Source organism: Gadus chalcogrammus, chromosome 17, assembly GCF_026213295.1.
Source record: "Gadus chalcogrammus isolate NIFS_2021 chromosome 17, NIFS_Gcha_1.0, whole genome shotgun sequence".
NCBI lineage: Eukaryota > Metazoa > Chordata > Actinopteri > Gadiformes > Gadidae > Gadus > Gadus chalcogrammus.
The window spans coordinates 7,381,091-7,399,210 of record NC_079428.1 but is presented as its reverse complement, the minus strand read 5'-3'; the positions used below and the strand labels follow the sequence as shown (position 1 = coordinate 7,399,210).

Here is an 18,120-nt window from a genome sequence, read left to right as displayed (position 1 = left end):
GGTGCAGTGAAGGTGATCAATTATTCATCGATGCGTGCACCAACACCATCACCACCACCACCACCATCACCACCAGCAGCAGCACCAGCACCACCACATTCAACGCCAGATCACCGAGAACGCCACCCCCATGTGGTAGAGCCCAGCGGGGGAGGGGTGGGGGAGAGTAGGGGAGGGACGGAGGAAGGCAGGTGAAGCCGTTTCATGTGCTCGGTGATGAGTTGATGAGGGGGAAGGAAGAGAGGGAAGAAAAGAAAGAGAGAAAGAAAGGATTATAGAGAGAAAGGGATGAATGGAAGAACAAAAGAAAGAAAGAAAGAAAGCAAGCAAACACCAACAACAGCAGCAAAGGAGAAATAAGGAAGACATTTCTAGAAAGACGTAGACAAACTGATTTTGTCTGCATTCTGTAGCGAGGCACGAAACACATCCAGGCTTCAGATAAAAAATAAAAATGAATAAAAACAGCCAACTATAACTAAAAGCTATTTCACACACACACACACACACACACACACACACACACACACACACACACACACACACACACACACACACACACACACACACACACACACACACACACACACACACACACACTGTGTGGTATAATACTTTTCCGAGGACACTTTTTAGTGGGAAAGTCTGGATGATAGAAGGGGGGAGGTGTAACATTGCCTATATATGTAACATTTTCGACACTTAAAGGGAGAGAGAGAGGAATAGAGAGAGAGAGGAATAGAGAGAGAGAGAGAGAGAGAGAGAGAGAGAGAGAGAGAGAGAGAGAGAGAGAGAGAGAGAGAGAGAGAGAGAGAGAGAGAGATGTTTAATGTTTGGTCTCCTTTATCATATTGCCACAACATACTCCAAGGCCGGTGATACTGGAGCAAGAAAATGGCGACAAGCAGCACAGGGCCACAGCTGCGATGGAGGTGACGCCTGGGGATAAGCCAGTGCATCAGGAGAGACCCACCAAAAAATAAAACAACATTTACGGCTACAGGGCATGATACGAGGCTTGATGATAACTTTTTAAAAGATAGCTCCGAAGATAACTTTAATATGAGGACGGGTTTGAGGACGGCTCTGGAAAAGGATAGAAGCCACTATGTGTGCGTGCGATTGAAGGGGATTATATTATCTATAAAGCATGGGACACGGCGACGTGCTGAATGCATCGACTGAACCTCCACTGGCAGTGAAGAGACAGACTTGTGCAGTAGACGTGCAGGGCGGCGTGTCACTCAGGAGGTAGAGCGGGTTGGCTGGTAACCGGGAGGTTGCTAGTTTGAGGTGTGTCGAGTGTCGAGGTGTCCCTGAGCAAGACACCACACCCTCACTGCTCCTGACGAGCTGGCTGTCGTCCTGTGTGGTTGACTCCGCTGTCGGTGTTTGAACGTGTGCATGGATGGGTGAATGTTAGCCAATATTGTAAAACGCTTTGAGTGAGTGCTGGTTAGAAAAGGGTTACATAAATCACTCCATTTAGGTGAGGATTGGATGACAGTCCATGTGGGCGACAGACACATAGACGATGGTTTGTTTCTACTTGCTGACAAATGCATGTTCCCAAATCAAAAAGACGAAAGAATGGCATCGTTGCACGCCAAATCCGCTGTTAACATAGCTCGCGATAACGCCTCTGAGCGCACAATGAAAATAGAAAATAGTTTCTGGTTCTCCGAAAGTGCTGTGAGCTAACACTAAAGCCAAAACCACCAAAACCATGGAATTTAGTATGTTTCTTCGTGAAAAAAGCCTCCTCTGGCTTGTGCCTGTCTGTCCACAAGCCTATGCATGCCAACGCGTGCCATTAACAAATGTCAACGTCGTACAGCTCGCCTGCATCATTACGCCACCCGCTACACGTCATGCTAATTTCATGCTAATCGTCTGCGCTATCCGACACCCGAGAGAGGCGACGGCTAGCCTTGTCCCTTGGACGCTCCTCCTCAGTTTAGCTCGATGTTGCTGCTTTCTTTTTTTTCTCTCATTATTTTCCGCCTCTCAATGCCGTCCGTCCGGCAACCAAAGACGAGAGAGGTATTATTATTCATAAGCCACAAACAATTAAAACATCAACAAGAGAGAGGGGGAAGACTAGTCCATTATTCATGCTCTTGTCCTCGGTGGAGACTGGCAGTCGAGGCTAATGAGAGACGGAGGCTTTGAAGTCAGCGAGGCCTCAGAGGGGTGGCCGGCTTGAATTAAATACCCCCATACCCTCTGCTACCCTCCCCCCCATCCTTTCTATCAGACCATGGGTGTATGCGCACTGAAATGTTGGGATGTGCGGAGCATGCCCTCCAACGAGGCAAATTTTAATTAGCCAGCGTTACGGTCACACTCTGAGACAGGATGTATCATTCACAGCAGTAATGGATGTTGTAAGGAAAGAGATGTGCAATGGTACAGAGGAAAGAGGAACATAAACAGGGGGCAGGCGCTTGCTCCTTCAAATTAAAAGCACTGCCATTCATGTTATCTCCAAAACCCCAACCTCGCCCCGAGGATCATCCCACAGACTCATTGGCTGTCGCCCTTAAGGTTGTCGGTCGTTTGGCTAACCCCATCCCTGTCCATCTCTATACCGTGCCGCCTTCCAACACAGAGAAGGTGTGAAGTGTTGCTTGGCAGGCACCACCGCCGCCGCCGACACAGGAAGAGGCTGGGGCCCGCCACCCCCACCTCCCTGGCACCGGCGAGGGCCCTGCTGGGATGCTCTGATATGCTAGCCGCCCTAACAGATGCCCCACCCTCCCCCCTCTCCCCCCACGTCTGTGTTATTTGTTTCCTGTGCCAAGTAAAGCGACATTTTCTTCATTTCAGCACAGCCTCTTCCAAAGGACCCGCCGACCTCCCCAGCCCCGTCACCGTCACCTCGTAACCTCCCAAAAACAACACGCCAGTCGTCTACAGACTCGGGACCCGGGGCCTTACCTCCAGAGCGAGCTCTCCAGCACTTTGGAGGAGTCTGCGTGGTAGTACTTGGTCAGTATGAGGATGACCTGTAGGAGAAGGGAGCAGAGAGAGAGAGAGAGGTTTAGCACACGGAGGTCATGCTGGAGCCATGGATGGAATTGAAAGGGTTCCTTGGGGAAGAAGTCAGACGGGCTTGTCATCGACAGTGTTGTGGCCTTTGAGACACTCTCCACCGACTCCGTGACCAAGATTATCAAGCTATCAGCACACATTTCCAACAAATAAAAATAAAATTCGTATTACAATCAAAGTGTTAGAAATAAAATATAACTACAAATAAATGATTAGGAACAGTGAGCTACACTTGAGGGGCAAGAAGTCGATGTTGCCTAAATGTTGAGAACGAAGTGGTTATTATGAGTTGAAAATATTTTTTTTCCGCTAAGAGGCATACGGTGCAAATATGCATAGCAAGATATGCGCTGCATGTATGCAAATATTAAGTGGATAAAGTGATCCTAAGTGACTATTGGTGAACACGTTTTAAAATAAAGTCTTTGGCAGCAATCTTTCAACTAAGAGTCAAAAAGTTGAACACTGTGTAGAGTTGATATCGTACATAATTTGGTGTTTATGATTCACAAAAGATATCCAATGTTTATTTAGGTTTTTCTTGGTGAAGGACGTTTCTAATTTCCTGTTCCAGACAATATAAATGGGTAATGCAACACTGATTGAATGGAACATAGTACGATAATGGAATAACTGTTGTTGTTGTTGTGGGGAAACGTTAAAAAAACGATAATTCATCAGTGGAAATTGTGGAAGAAATAATGGCTGACATAAACAGACACCTGGATGGTAGGGTTGGTGAACGACAAAATCACAGTTTACATCAGGAGTCACGTTCATACAACGGGCATTTTCAAACGAATAAAGCCAGAATAATGCACAGCCACGCCCGGTTCGGTCCAGCGCCTTTATGGGAAGAGCTGTATTACGCTCGGCTGGCCTCTATGCCTTCTCATTTTATGCTCCCCGTGTTTGGATTAGCATCCAAAAACCGGGTTGAATTGGATTTTCTTATTTAACTGCGGGCTTAATATGGACGGGGTACACTTGAAAATGAGAACGCCGCACGTTTTCTCGACGTGTCTACTTCCCTGAATAAATAAAGGCGAGCTCCATAGGTGGATCAGACACTCTGACACTCTCCATGGGGACCCCCTCTGCAGACTACACAGAGCGGGGAGTTACCGAGGGTAGCTAGCGAGCGACGTGGCGGAAGGTGTCAGAACGCAGAAGGTGTCGGGAGGTGGCGGAGGGAGCGCGCCCGCAGATAACGCTCCCTCCGCCACCTCCTGCCAGGCTCCTAGCTAGAAGCAACCCCTTCGCTCTTTTATCATTCTCCCCCTGGCTTCATTACCAGCGAGCTCCTACCCAAGACGAATGCGCAACGAGAGAGCTGCACGAGAAGCAGAGGGTGTGGGGAGAAGGGGGAGGGGAGGGGGAGAGAGATTGTGGATTCGACGGGGGAGAGAAACTCAGGAAGAAATATCTATTATTTATGCACCCATGAACTCGCCGCCCGGAAACACAACGAAAGCCCACCCTCTCTTCCCCCTCCCCTCCCCCCCTACGACATCTCAGCCCCCCCCCCACACACACACCCCACCCTCCCCCCTGGGTGCAGGCCGGATCAGAGGCTCTTGTCTTTCACCCCCCCCCCCCCTCCGTTCTTGACAGCCAAGAGCGTTATGGGAATTACCGTTGCCATGGCGAAAAACTCCCGCCAGCGGGCGAGGCGTCTTGGAGGAGAGGGGCATTGATCTTGATGCGTGATTGACAGGTGGATCTGAGGAGGTGATAGGTTCCGAGGGGAGTGGTAACAGACCCTGGGTTCGAGCTACGATGGAGGGGGCTTTATCCGTGATGGACTGGAGTCACTGCATGTGGTCGCACCAATCCGTCTATCTGTGCTCAGTGTTTTTATAGAGTCTGTAATATGGAGCATTCATATTTGTGCCTGTATCTCAATAGGTAAGATTAAAACTCCCTTCCGTCCTAAATCAACATCGATAACGTTGCATTAACTCATGTGAAGTGGATATACAAATCCTTAAATCCTTTAGGTGTAGGTTGAGATTCTAGAAGAGAGTAAAGATCTAAAGACCAAAAAAATCTCTTTGTCTAGTGCAACAACAACCTCAATATCCACTACAGTATTAATGCTCTCTGTGACGGACAAAATCCCTCCACCAACATTGCGCATTCTCAACCACCCAACCTTTGTTTTGAACAGAACTCGAAGGCTAACCCGAAGCAGATCCAAATCGTCTCGCTTATGTCTATATAACAATGGGTTTGACTTGGCATTAAGAACGACCGCCTTGAGGAAACCTCCTAATGCTTCGTACAAAGCGGATGGGTGTTTGAAGCCCCTGCGGTGGTGGTCTGTCCCTCTTCCAATGCACACACACACACACACACACCGGGCGCTGTAGCCTGGCAGAGACGAAAGCAGCTACTGGGTGTGTGGTTGTGGACGGACGGACGGACGGACGGCCATGCAGACTGGTCTCTGCCAGCCTGAAACACGACAAGCTGACCGTGAAATAAGGCAAGCCGCTCTTCTGAAGGCACAGGAGACTCTTGGCTCAGAACACCTCTCTGGGACTCCCGCCTCCTGTCCTCCTGAGAGAGGGGGGGGGGGGGGGGTACGGTCTGTGAGGGCGTCTTGTGGGAGGAAGAGCTTCGTTTTGGACCAAAGTGTTCAAGGAGCTTCAGCATCGTCCAGACCGGCTGAAGCTGCAAAAAAACAGCCTTGGCTCGGGATGGACGGCGGGATCCGAACTGGCAAGCCAAACTACCCCCCCCCCCCCACCCCCTCCTTGAGTCATGTGACATGCGGCGAGAGCTTGCGGTGGCCAACTGTGGCTCAGATGGCGTCGGTGGGAACAGATTTTGCAGCCCCCTCCACGCAGCTGTCGCCTCTCGTCTGATGGCATGCCGCTTGATGACGGAGAGCGAGGGGTTTGGGGGCCAAGGAAGTCTTTTCCCTGCTTCAGGTGGGCCGCATGCCTCGGCAGACGACAGCCAGATCCCAGCACTGAGACGATAGCACCACAACGCATCAAAAGCACTTTCTCTTTGTACTCGTTGACTAAAACTCAAACCATAAAAGATCACGTAGGTGTGAAAGCAATGCGGCCCAAACCGGTTTACCGACATCGGACGAATGAAATGCGTGGGATTTGACTCTTGGAGTAGATTCAAAAGGTGAGGCAGGATGGGAACAGGGTTTAAATAATGATAAATCATTAAATAAATATATTCATTGATACATATTTTTATACATAAGGGTCATAGGTTTCAGGCGAAATGTCTCGTCAAACACAGAACTGGCCAAATTCTGTGTTTCTAGAAAAACTCCAGAATAGTTATTTTAAATGATCAGAATATGAAAGTAAAGTCTAGCCGAAATAGTGGAAGGAAACTATTTTCTAGATGTTTGGTCAAGGAGACTGCGTTGTAGACGTCAAAGCAAGGAAACGAACAGTCACGACGTCTAGAAAAGGAAGGACTCTTTTTTTGACACGTATCTTGACATTACACCATCGAGTCTGAGATTTCCCAAGAGGTGGGTCATAAAGCGATTCCCCCCCCATTCCCAGCCGTACCCCTCGAAGGCCACTCCCAGCGTTGGGACCCCACCACTGATCCCTGCTCCCCGCATAAAACAAACCAAGGTTTTTTTCTCGTTCTCTGCAGGGAGAGGTGGACAGAGAACGAATGCTGGTTTTCCATTAATCATGGCAGGCAGGTGGGCAGAGGGAGCTCTTATTTGGCTGACACCACCATACCCACACTGACAAAACCGCTGAACAGTGCGGACGCCAGATTTCTCTATTGCCTTTGGTGTAACGGACCAGCACCTTAAGACCCGCTTCTTGGCTGGCCCCGACGACAGCTCATTCACCCGGATGGAGGAGTTGGCACACGCTACAGAACTTTTCCCAGAGGCAGGGAGGGAGGGAGAGAGAGAGAGAGAGAAAGAGGGAGAAAGGGAGAGGGAGAGGGAAGAGAGAGAGAGAGAGAGAGAGAGAGAGAGAGAGAGAGAGGGAAAAGGAGAGGGAGGGGGAGATGGAGAGGAAGAGGAGAGCGAGAAAGAGAGGGAAAAGGAGAGGGAGGGGGAGAGGGAAGAGAGAGAGGGAAAGGGAGAGGCAGAGAGAGAGAGAGAGAGAGAATAAATCCATCCAATCAGAATTCCAAACAAATCCCAAACACAAAAGGAGATGGAGATTTCAAATTAAATGTGCAACCTTTCAGTAAAAGGATATACATTTCTAGAACCAAAGCAAAACCAAACGTAAAGTGGTATCCTGTGTCGATTATGATAAAACCAGCCGCGATGGAAAAACTATGTGCTGCGAACCGAATTGAAACACTTCCCTTTGGGAAACCACGCCAGTGGGGCCGCGACCACATAGCCAGCACACACAGCACCACACTATGGGATCTTTGTTTGTGAGCCTGCGGCACAATAAGTCACAATGGTATTCACTGGAAACGGGGCAGGGGAGGGGAGAGAAGTCAACAGGGGGACGGTCAAGACCCCTGGGGAATTCAACCAGAGCTACAAGAGACCCCATTGAGAGCGAAAAACTTCATGACACAAGCTTGACCGTGAACTAGACTCTGGAGAGAAGTGGAGTGGCCCCCAGCCTGTCACCCAGGCGTCCACGGTGAAGTCTATCAATACACCATTGAGGTGCTGGAGGATTGGGGGGGGGGGGGGGGGGGGGGAGGTAGGGGGGAGGAATAGCAAAGAGAAAGGATCGAGACAAAGAGAGGGGACATAATGAGACGTCGAGGAAGCTGGAGGATGTTAGAGGGTAAGGTCAGAGCACGGGGAGGTTCAGACTCGCAGACGACAAATTCCAGATGAGGAAGAAAGAATGCAGTCATTCGTTTATTAAAAGCCGCGGAGAAGATACACAATCTCTCTCCATCCGTGAAAGATACCCCCCCCCCCCCCAAGCCCCCCCGAGGCTGAACGCATTCTCCACAATCCAGACCACACACACACAATTTTTCACAGTCTGGTAAAAACAAGAAGGCAAAAAAAATCCATTAAAATCAGCGAGCCCATTTTTGCCCATTTCCAAAAAGTCGAACTAAATTGATTTCGTCGGAGCACAACAATAAATCCCCAGCCAAATTAAATTTGGGAGGTTGTTGTTTTGCATTTCTATTTTGGTTTTTAAAGCTGCACTTCCATGCCAGTGTGTAGTGCAGAACATGTACATGAAAACACACAACGACACACACACATACACTCCCACAGACACACCAACACACACACACACACACACACACACACACCAAAACATTCACATGCAGATGGAAGATTCATGAATAAACCAAGTGTTCTGCATAAACACGCCCAAGGATATAAAAGCCAACCACAAATCTCGGGCCACGGTTGAAGCAAAATGCCTGACCCCCACCCATCTTAATCACAACCCAAGCATCCAACCCAGTCAGACTAAACACTGGCTGGAAAGGAAAGAAAAAACATCCCATAACATACAAATAAGAACCACCAGGTCCTCCGGTGGTTGCAAGTCACTTTGGGTCACTCATCATCGTCAGCTCAATTCATATAATCCTCCCTCACCATGGAACTTATACGATGAGGTTTGGTTCCACTGGCCGGTCGATGTGGGGCTTCTTTAGGTATTTTTTGTGGGGCGGCATGTGGCTCAGGAGGTAGAGCGGGAGAGTGGAGGTGTCCCAGAGCAAGACGCCTCACCCTGCCTGCTCCTGACGAGCTGGCTGTCGCCCTGCGTGGCTGACACCGCCGTCGGTGTGGGAATGTGCGCATGAACGGCTGAATGTGAGGCCATATTGTAAAGCGCTTGAGTGGCCACTGGTTAGAAAAGCGCTGTGTAACTGCAGTCCATTTGCTCATGGGCATTTGTGGGTTGATGAGTGGAGACGAGAGAGCTTGAGAGCAAAACCCCCAAACAAGAGGATACTGGGACTATCGCGTAAGTTGAAAGAATGTGTGTCTCCGGGGGGTCGCCGTGCGGGCACCAGCCCTGCACGCTGCCCACAGCTTGTGCAACGCACGGCCATGCTTGTGATTATAAAACCTCGGAAATAAACACACCATTATGACATCATTCAATTTTTGTTCTTTCTAATTTCCCCCATTCAAGAAGATGCTCAGCCCGGGGAAGTGTGTGTGTACATCCTACGACGGCAAAAGCTTTTAATGACTTTTAATTATAATAATAATCATAATTTTTTGTCGGGGCCTCAGAGCAAGCGATTACATCACGTACGCGGAGTGCTTCGTTTCATTACTGCACATCACTTTCCATAATAGGCTTGGTTTAATATCGTTCTGTTCGTTTTTTCTCCACTGTGTTTCCCATCCATCCATCTCTTATCTCCCCCCCCCCCCCCCCCCCACCTGCCCTCTGCCTCCCTGCAGTATTGTTTGCCTCCGTCAGATTCTGATCTTCGCTCTCTCCGCAGTCTTCCTCGGCGGTTCATTAGCCTTTTGTTCTCCCGCTGTTTTTTTTTTTTTTTTTTTTCATGAATATCTGATTCGCTGCTATAATTAGGAGCCTGTGATGCACAGGGTGGCATGTTTACCCACATGAGATGAAGTGACGGATGCCTCGGTCGGAGTGGGGGAACAATAGAGGGTGGTGGGGGGTGGGGGTGGGGGGCGCGCCCTAAAAATAGACCTGGGTAGAAGACCACGTGTGTTTTATGGTCATGAAATTGACAAAGGATTAGATTTAAAGCACGCTAACACCTTTGGAATGAACCCACATACTGTATATGAGCTCTTTAGATAAGATATATAAAACAGGGCGGGTATTTTTGGTTCCTTTTGCCAAGCAACAGACACAGGAGGAAGATAGTGGAAAGAAAAGACTGGAACAAAGAATAAGTGACAGAAAGAAATGGGAAACAACTGAAAAAAAGAACGCATTAAAAGATAATGCGAATGAAAGAACCTAGAGAACTAGACTAACAAGCAAAGAAAAGTTAAAGAGGGATGCTAGTTAGAGAGAGTTAGAGAGAGTTAGACGGAGAGAGAGAGAGAGAGAGAGAGAGAGAGAGAGAGAGAGAGACGGAGAGAGAGAGAGAGAGAGAGAGAGAGAGAGAGAGAGAGAGAGAGAGAGAGAGAGAGACAGATAGAGAGAGAGATGGGTGCTGGGAATGCTACCAGCAAGCAGGGGGCACCAAGAGGATTATGAGAGGCGGGTCCGGCAGGCTCCTGGCCCTACCCTTCAGATCTTCAGGAGCTGGGCTTTGAGACGGCAGGTGAGTAGCTTTTCATCAACACAGAACCCCTTTCCCCAAGCTGGTGCCAAGCAATGTGTATTGGCTCTCAAAGGGGATACCCCTCTGGGTCTGCGACTTATCGATGCCACACAGGGCAACCAACATGTGCTAAACGCGTTGCCGAGTCGAAATATGAACAAACAAGAATGACCTTTGTGAACCGACCGATAAATCCACTTGCGTGGACACACACATGGGCACACACACACGGACACACGCACATCCGCAGAAAGACACGTTTGTGTTACACAAAGACGTTTAAACTGCCTCTTTAGTGTTCCCAGACAGGAAGAATAAGAACCTGGAAGCCTGGAGGGCAAGTGATAAACAGAGGGCGTGGGAGAGCGGCAGAGCGAGAGAGAGATAGAGAGAGCGGGAGAGAGAAAGACAGAGAGGGAGCGAAAGAGTGAAAGGAAGAAATGAGAAACCACCATCCTATGGTTGTCTCCACTTTTATTGTAAAACTATACGCGCGCGCGCGTGCGTGCGTGCGTGCGCGCGTGCGTGCGTGCGTGCGTGCGTGCGTGCGTGCGTGCGTGCGTGCGTGTGTGTGTGTGTGTGTCCTATTTCTCGCCGGAAATGAAACGCGAGTGAGACTGACAAAATAGTTATTTTCCCCCCCCAACCTTGCATTACATTCTGTATAACTCACCCACAGATCCCAACGTGTGGGCTGGGGAGTTTACCCTATGGTCTGTTCCAGCCAGAGTGCGTGGGCACACTGACCAGACAGGAAACAGATCTACACTGCAGCATGTGGCTCCGGAGGGAGAGTGGGCTAGCCGGTGACCGGAGGGTTGCTGGTTCCATCCCCGGAGTGCCGACGAATCCCTGAGCAAGACGCCTCTGCCTGACTGCCTGACTGCTCCTGACCAGCTGGCTGTCGCCCTGCAATGGTTGATGGTTGATTATTTGTGAACGTGTGCATGAATGGTTGAATGTGAGGCAATATTGTAAAGCGCTTTGGGTGGCCACTGGTTAGAAAAGTGCTGAATAAATGCAGTCCATTTAACATTTATACTGCTCCCTCGACCTGGCCTCAAGTGCCCAAGGCAGGGCTGTCTTCCTTCTCTTGGTCTGGCTCTTCAACCTCAGACCAGCACACCCCTCAAATCAGCCGGATCAGGAGCCAAGAAGGGATTCCAGTTTCCCAGTTGAATTCATCCCTGCCCCTTCCACAAAGTCTCACAGGCTCTGGGGGGGGTAGTGCCCCCCCCTGAGAGGAGGACATCACAAAGGCAGAAGATCAGAGTTAGTTTTCATCCCATCGGGGCGGCGGGGCGGTTATTCTGATGAAGGGCAATGTGATGAGGATGAGGAGGATGAGGGCTATAGACCTTGATGAAGAGCAGAGGAGGCCAGGGATACCTCCCCCCCCCCAGAGGAACTAGAGGAGGTTGCCAGAGAAACGGACGGATGGATTGATAGGCGAGAGACAAAGGCACATGGGTAAGTTCTGCTACCAAGAAGTACAAGAATAGGATTCATTGGGCATGGGTTTGCCTTCTAATTAGAATCGTATAGTCAATGCATTTATCAAACAAATATTTAGTTGTTGACCATTTGACAATATGGCGAGCCCCAAACTCATCCTTTTATTTCTCAATTTGTCACACAAAGGTTCCGAACACAGATCTTTCCGCCAAAAAACGCACACCCGTTTAGAAAGGCTTTGATAGACACCAGCTCAGCAATACTTAATGACTGTGATGGAGTACAAATGCACGCCGATAGAGATTTGAGGACTCAAAACATTGCCACTTCTCCCTCACTCTGTCGTTGTCTGACTCTGTGCTACTTTTTTGGCATGGCAACACAGGAACGGAGCGAGAGCGAGAGCTATTCTGAATGCGGGCACCGTTCCCCCTTATTTAGTAGATACAGCTGTTGAGGCCGAGGCCAACAGCTGTTCCCGTCGGTATTACCATAATCCCTGCTGAACTCCCCCCCCCTCATCTCCCCCAACACCCCCATCCATGCCCTCCTTCCTGTTTACCACCCACTGTTTACCACACACACACACACACACACACACACACACACACACACACACACACACACACACACACACACACACACACACACACACACACACACACACACACACACACACACACACACACACAGACAGACAGACAGACAGACAGACAGACAGACAGACAGACAGAGAGACAGACAGACAGACAGACAGACAGACAGACACACACACAGACACACACACAGACGCATACATGCATACACAGACACATAGAAACAGACATACACGCAGACATATACAGACACACACAGACACACAGACAGAGACACATTCCCATTCTCTCCCCGATTCAGTTATTTTACATTTAGATAATCTTCATTTCACCCCTTTTCTTGTTTATTTTGCTCTTCTTTTGCCTCAGCATTATTCACCGCTACTTTCTTCTCCGTTCAACTCGGTGCCTGAACCCGTGGCGTGATAAAAACAAACCCGCCATGCTTTTAATTACAGCGCGTGGTGTACACTAGCCGCACTCTACTCCTTCCCCCCGCGTCCTGAACGAGAGTGAAAGATGAGTCGGGTGTGCGGTGAAACTAGCAAAGAGATGCTAGCAGGGCCTAGCACGGGGACGGAACATTAAACCCGTCTCGTTCGGGCAAATGTATTCCGGAGGGCCCCGCTTTAATTACTTATAAATTGATTATTTATCCTGGTACAATATGATACATGTCTTTCCATGTTCCTGTTAAAGAAAAAGATGGAAAAAAGGGACACAGTCAGTCCTGTATTCCTGTCCTCGGGTTGGAGTGGAGGGGGGTGGTTATCTTAGGTCTTGACAAATGGCGCCATTTGTTATTAAGCCACTAGTTAGCAGATTGGAAATTATGCTAAACTGCGGTCCCCAATCCTACATTTGTATGCTTTGCCAAAGACCAATGTGTGGTATTATGTACAGCAGGGCTATTTTGTTAGCCACACTATTACACGTCCTGACAGAAATGAATTTTATCCTGTAACATAATACTGTTGACCGCAAAATGGCAACCGATAAATGGACATAAAACGGACTTAGTTGCAGAGCTATCTGGATATTTATTCTATTGAAACCGAGGATGATAAAAATGCTCATCTGGATTTAATCTCCAATATAAAGCTAGCAAAGAAAGAAAAGCGTATTACTGTACAGCGTATACATGACATCATTTGTCGGCCACTATTAACAAACCGGTACTACCCCAGAACAAGCCTGCTCGGCAACAGTCTGGCCAATCAGAAAAATACAAGCAGATCAAGGGAGAGAGGTATGGGACAAAGGTTTAGCAATTAGCAAGCATTTGCTAGCCGGTGCTAAGCCCTGAGCGTTAACATGGCTAATGGAGTTTTGTGCTTTTTGGCCGCAACGCTCCATTTCTCGCCACCTGACGCGAGACAATGCTAACAAAGGCTTTGATTGGCCTGTGAGCTCATTCACTACCTCACTCTCTCATGCTTTTAATCTACCTCCCCGGCTCTAAATCTTCATCAAAAAATAATGCTTCCTGGACTTCCTCATTCAGACGAATTGGGGTTGATTGTGTGGTTCTGTCCACTATAAAAACTATAAATCACTTTTGAGGTACTTTGTACTGCCACTGGCCAGTTGTAACATATCCTCAAACCAAATTTGTGAAAGACATTTCCAAACGTGAAATCTGAAGACAAACTTTTAATCAATTCACTCAAGCCATGGATATCACCTTGGATTATGTTAACCATAAAATCCTTAATGTACTTTCCTCATGTTAAATGCTACATTACAGACGAAATGGACCATATGATGAAGGGCCATTAAGGTGAACCATATTATCCGTCATTACGATAACTTCTCTCGGTTTTATGTGCAGTAAAAGAGTCATTGGGAACACAATTGTAAAAGCCTCCCTCCTGCACTGAGCCTGGCTGCAACACACCATGGCAGTTAACGTAGCACGGCAAGAGCACAGCAGGGACAATGAAAAGGAACCAGCGCCTTTAACAGTGTCCGAGGTATATATTGGCCCATCCTTTGGGCTACAGAGCCCAAAGTCGACCCAAAACGCCCACCGCTGACCTTAGCCGTTCTTGCAAAAACTGCCTTTTCAAGACCTTCTCGTGTTTCTTTGTAAATCCTGCCTCCCCATGGGATGTTCCCGGTATTTCTTTAAACAGTCCTTCTTTTGTTGTTTAGTCGGAGGCCACTCAGCTGTACAATGAGGTCACCATGTTAGCTCATCCAGACCCACAACACAAACCCATCCGAACCGGGAGGTGCGTTCACCGTTGGTTGAGGGGACGGGGGGGGGGGGGGGTCGGGTACTCTTTAAGTCATACCGACGCACACTCCGATTCCACTCTCAGTCAGTCACGGGGAAACAAAGAGCAGCGCTCCAGGAAAGCGCTCGTAAAAGTAAAAGGTTTTTGAAAAACCTCCCAGTGCCCGGAAACTAAATAAAAACGTTTGAAGTTGGGGAAGTTACACAAAATTAAATCAAGCTCTCTCTCTCTCTCTCCCCCTCCCCCTCTTCCCCTCCCCGCCTCTCCCTCATCAGTGAACGTCTACTGAAGGCAAGGCTGTAACTACATAAAAGGAACTTCAGCAAGCACATTTTTACCGGCTCACTCTTTTTTTCTTCTTCTCCTCTCTTCCAAATCCCGACCTAAACCGTCCGTCGTCATGCCAACCCTACGCGCTCCGTGAAGGGGCGTGGAAGAATTGTTAAAAACCTCACCGGTTAAACCCCCGCAAACAGAGAGAGCTAATCGGTTGAGCGTGCTAGGCTAGTTAGCGGGGCCGAGCGAGCGGCACAGAGGGCCAAGGTCGGTTACGGTTTCAAACGCATCTGCAAGTTCGCCGGGTAGCGACAGACTCAGATTGTCCGCAGCAGATGTCTTTTGGCACGCGGTTGGGCACGTACACAAACCGCATGGTGTCGTGACATTACAACAACACGCCCAAATCCTGCGAGCGAGGAGGTGAACACCAGCTGCTCTCGCTCTCTCCCCCCTGCGCGCTCCCAGAGACCCTCTCCTCCCTGTCCTCCTCTTCATCTTCCTCCCTCTTCCCCGTCCCTCTCCGACTATCCCCCCCCTACCTTCCCGCCATCGACACCTTACTGTACTGTCCATCTCTCTCTCTCTCTCTCTCTCTCTCTCTCTCTCTCTCTCTCTCTCTCTCTCTCTCTCTCTCTCTCTCTCTCTCTCTCTCTCTCTCTCTCTCTCTCTCTCTCTCTCTCTCTCTCTCTCTCTCTTTCCATCTCTCTCTCTAGAATTAACCAAATGTCAGCGGTGCAGATGGTGGAGTTTGTTTGCTACTTTTCTTTTAGCCGGAGGGTCCGGAAACGACCTGTCCCCTGATGTACGGCTCATCCATAAACATGGCGGGGGTGGGGGTTTGGGGGGGGGGGGGGGGGGGGGGGCGGGGGGGTTGATTGTGACAGTGGCGACAGCGGGGATTATGTGTCCATGTGTGTGTGTGTCTGTCTGCGTGTGTGTATGTGTGTGGGGGTAAGGAGGAGGGGGTCACAGTTCGCTGGATAAGAAGTGGAGGACTAAGGCAAAGCTACTGTAAGGCGGCCACTCTCTCACACACACACACACACACACACACACATGCAATCTCGTGTACACGCCCAAGGGGTAATGCATTAACTGTACACTGTTTTGCCAACCGGGCAAATCCTTCATTTCACGCTCATTGTCAGCCACGGGTCAAGCTAAATTACAACTTTTGATAATTTGAACATTCAGGATTATACCTGGAATGTAAATGATTAAATTACAAATACAACGTTTAGTCATTTAGGAGACGGCATTGAGTCCAGACCTACTTCCACTGTATTGGGCTGCAGACACTAGGGTCAGAACCGGACACCTACCACACAAACCAATCGACTGTATTGTCTCCCACAAGACTCCATCCCCAATACTGCTCCCCCAAACTCTCCTCTCATCTGCGCATGCCTCTAAAACTGTCTCTCCTTCTCTCTGTTGGCTGGATGAGAAACGGTCTCTCTTGTTCTCTGTTGACTGGATGAGAAACGGTCTCTCTTTTTCTCTGTTGACTGGATGAGAAACGGTCTCTCTTTTTCTCTGTTGACTGGTTGAGAAACTGTCTCTCTTTCTCTCTGTTGGCTGAATGAGAGACGGTCTCTCTTTCTCTCTGTTGGCTGGAGGAGAAACGGTCTCTCTTTCTCTCTCTCTCTCTCTCCCCTTGTGGGTCTTTAGCCCTGATCAAGAGGTCCCAAGGAGGAGAGACTTTTATCTCTGAAGAGATTACAGAGGAGGCAGAGAGATTAGCGTCCAAAATACCTCCTGGAACTGGACTGACAACATCGGCTGGCACACAAACTTTCCCCTTCTAACATGTGTGTCCCTCTCTGTGTGTGTGTGTGTGTGTGTGTGTGTGTGTGTGTGTGTGTGTGTGTGTGTGTGTGTGTGTGTGTGTGTGTGTGTGTGTGTGTGTGTGTGTGTGTGTGTATGAAGAGACACTGTGGGGTCACATTCCTCTCAGAACACTACAGACAGTGTAGTGGGGCCGGGCCGGGGCCCAAATACTGTATGATGTCAACATTTAGGAGAGAGAGAGAGCGAGAGAGAAAGTGAGAGCGAGAGCGAGAGAGAGAGAGCGAGAGAGAAAGCGAGAGCGAGAGCGAGAGAGAGCGAGAGCGAGAGAGAGCGAGAGCGAGAGCGAGAGCGAGCGAGCGAGCGAGAGAGAGAGATGCAGAGACGATGACATCATCATGTGGAAGCTTGTCTCGGAGCACACTAAAATGAGAGGCTGTCTATAAATCCGACAGTGGGCTGGACGAAGCCACCCGCTCTGTGATTCAGCACTTAACAGAGTGAACCCACAGCATCTCACTGCCTACGCCAACCTCCAGCACCAGCCCCCCCACCAACCCTTAAGCATCCCCCCCACCACCCCTCCACCACCAGCCACCCACCACCCCCCCTCCTCCACCACCGACCCCCCGCCCGCAGCCGACAGCGTCTGGTGGTGGACTTGTATTCCAGTGGCATCTTTCACAACCATTCCATGCCTCCCTGCTGTGCATAATAACAATAATAATAGACACACACCCACACACACACACACACACCCACACACGCACGCACACACACACACATAATAACATATTCATGCACCCTCCGTAAACTCTGTCCTCTGCTGACTGAGCTGTATTGCTTACTTGATTATACACATTTCCATGATTATTGTTGTGTTCGAAAAAAAGACCTGTGTGTGTGGGGGTCGGGGGGGGGGGGGCTGGGGACACGCAAACTATCGAAAGATGGCAATACGACGACGCCCCAGTCCTCCGTAGCCCGTCCCAGCGGGCGGGAGGCAAGCTTCTTAAAGAAGTATAGGCTACATTTGAATTCCCCTTCTTCATACCATGAATTGTTGTCCCTGGCAACAGTTTCCCCCCCAGCCCGGGAAGGAGAGAGCGTGCATTGACAGAGAGAGACAGAGACAGAGACAGAGACAGAGAGAGAGAGAGAGAGAGAGAGAGAGAGAGAGAGAGAGAGAGAGAGAGAGAGTTGGATATAGGTGCAAAGCCATTAAGACCGATGATAGAGGGCCATCCTCCAATAAACCAACCAACCTCTCCTTCTCCTCCCCTCACCCCCCCTGATTCTCCTCGCCCAATGGCGGAGAGGGAGGCCTCCATGTTGGATCCACCAGACACCTGATTGCAGTGACTGGATGTGCTGGGTTCTAGAGCCGGGGGGCATGCACCTGCCCTCCTCTCCCCTGGTTAATCACGTCCCACCAAAGCCTCGCCTGATTGGTCCAGAGAAAGCTGCTCCGAGGGAAGGGGTGCTCAGAGAAA

General features: G+C 49.5%; 1 protein-coding gene across 1 annotated transcript in view; it reads right to left on the bottom strand.

Annotated features, from left to right (window-relative positions):
* Window positions 1–2,936: 2,936 nt before the first annotated feature.
* Window positions 2,937–18,120, bottom strand: part of LOC130370451 (VPS10 domain-containing receptor SorCS2-like) — a 55,127-nt gene continuing 39,943 nt past the window's right edge. Inside the window, exon 2 of the mRNA XM_056576205.1 lies at window positions 2,937–3,008. Coding sequence (XP_056432180.1) covers window positions 2,937–3,008 — 72 coding nt within the window. The remainder of the gene's footprint in view (window positions 3,009–18,120) is intronic.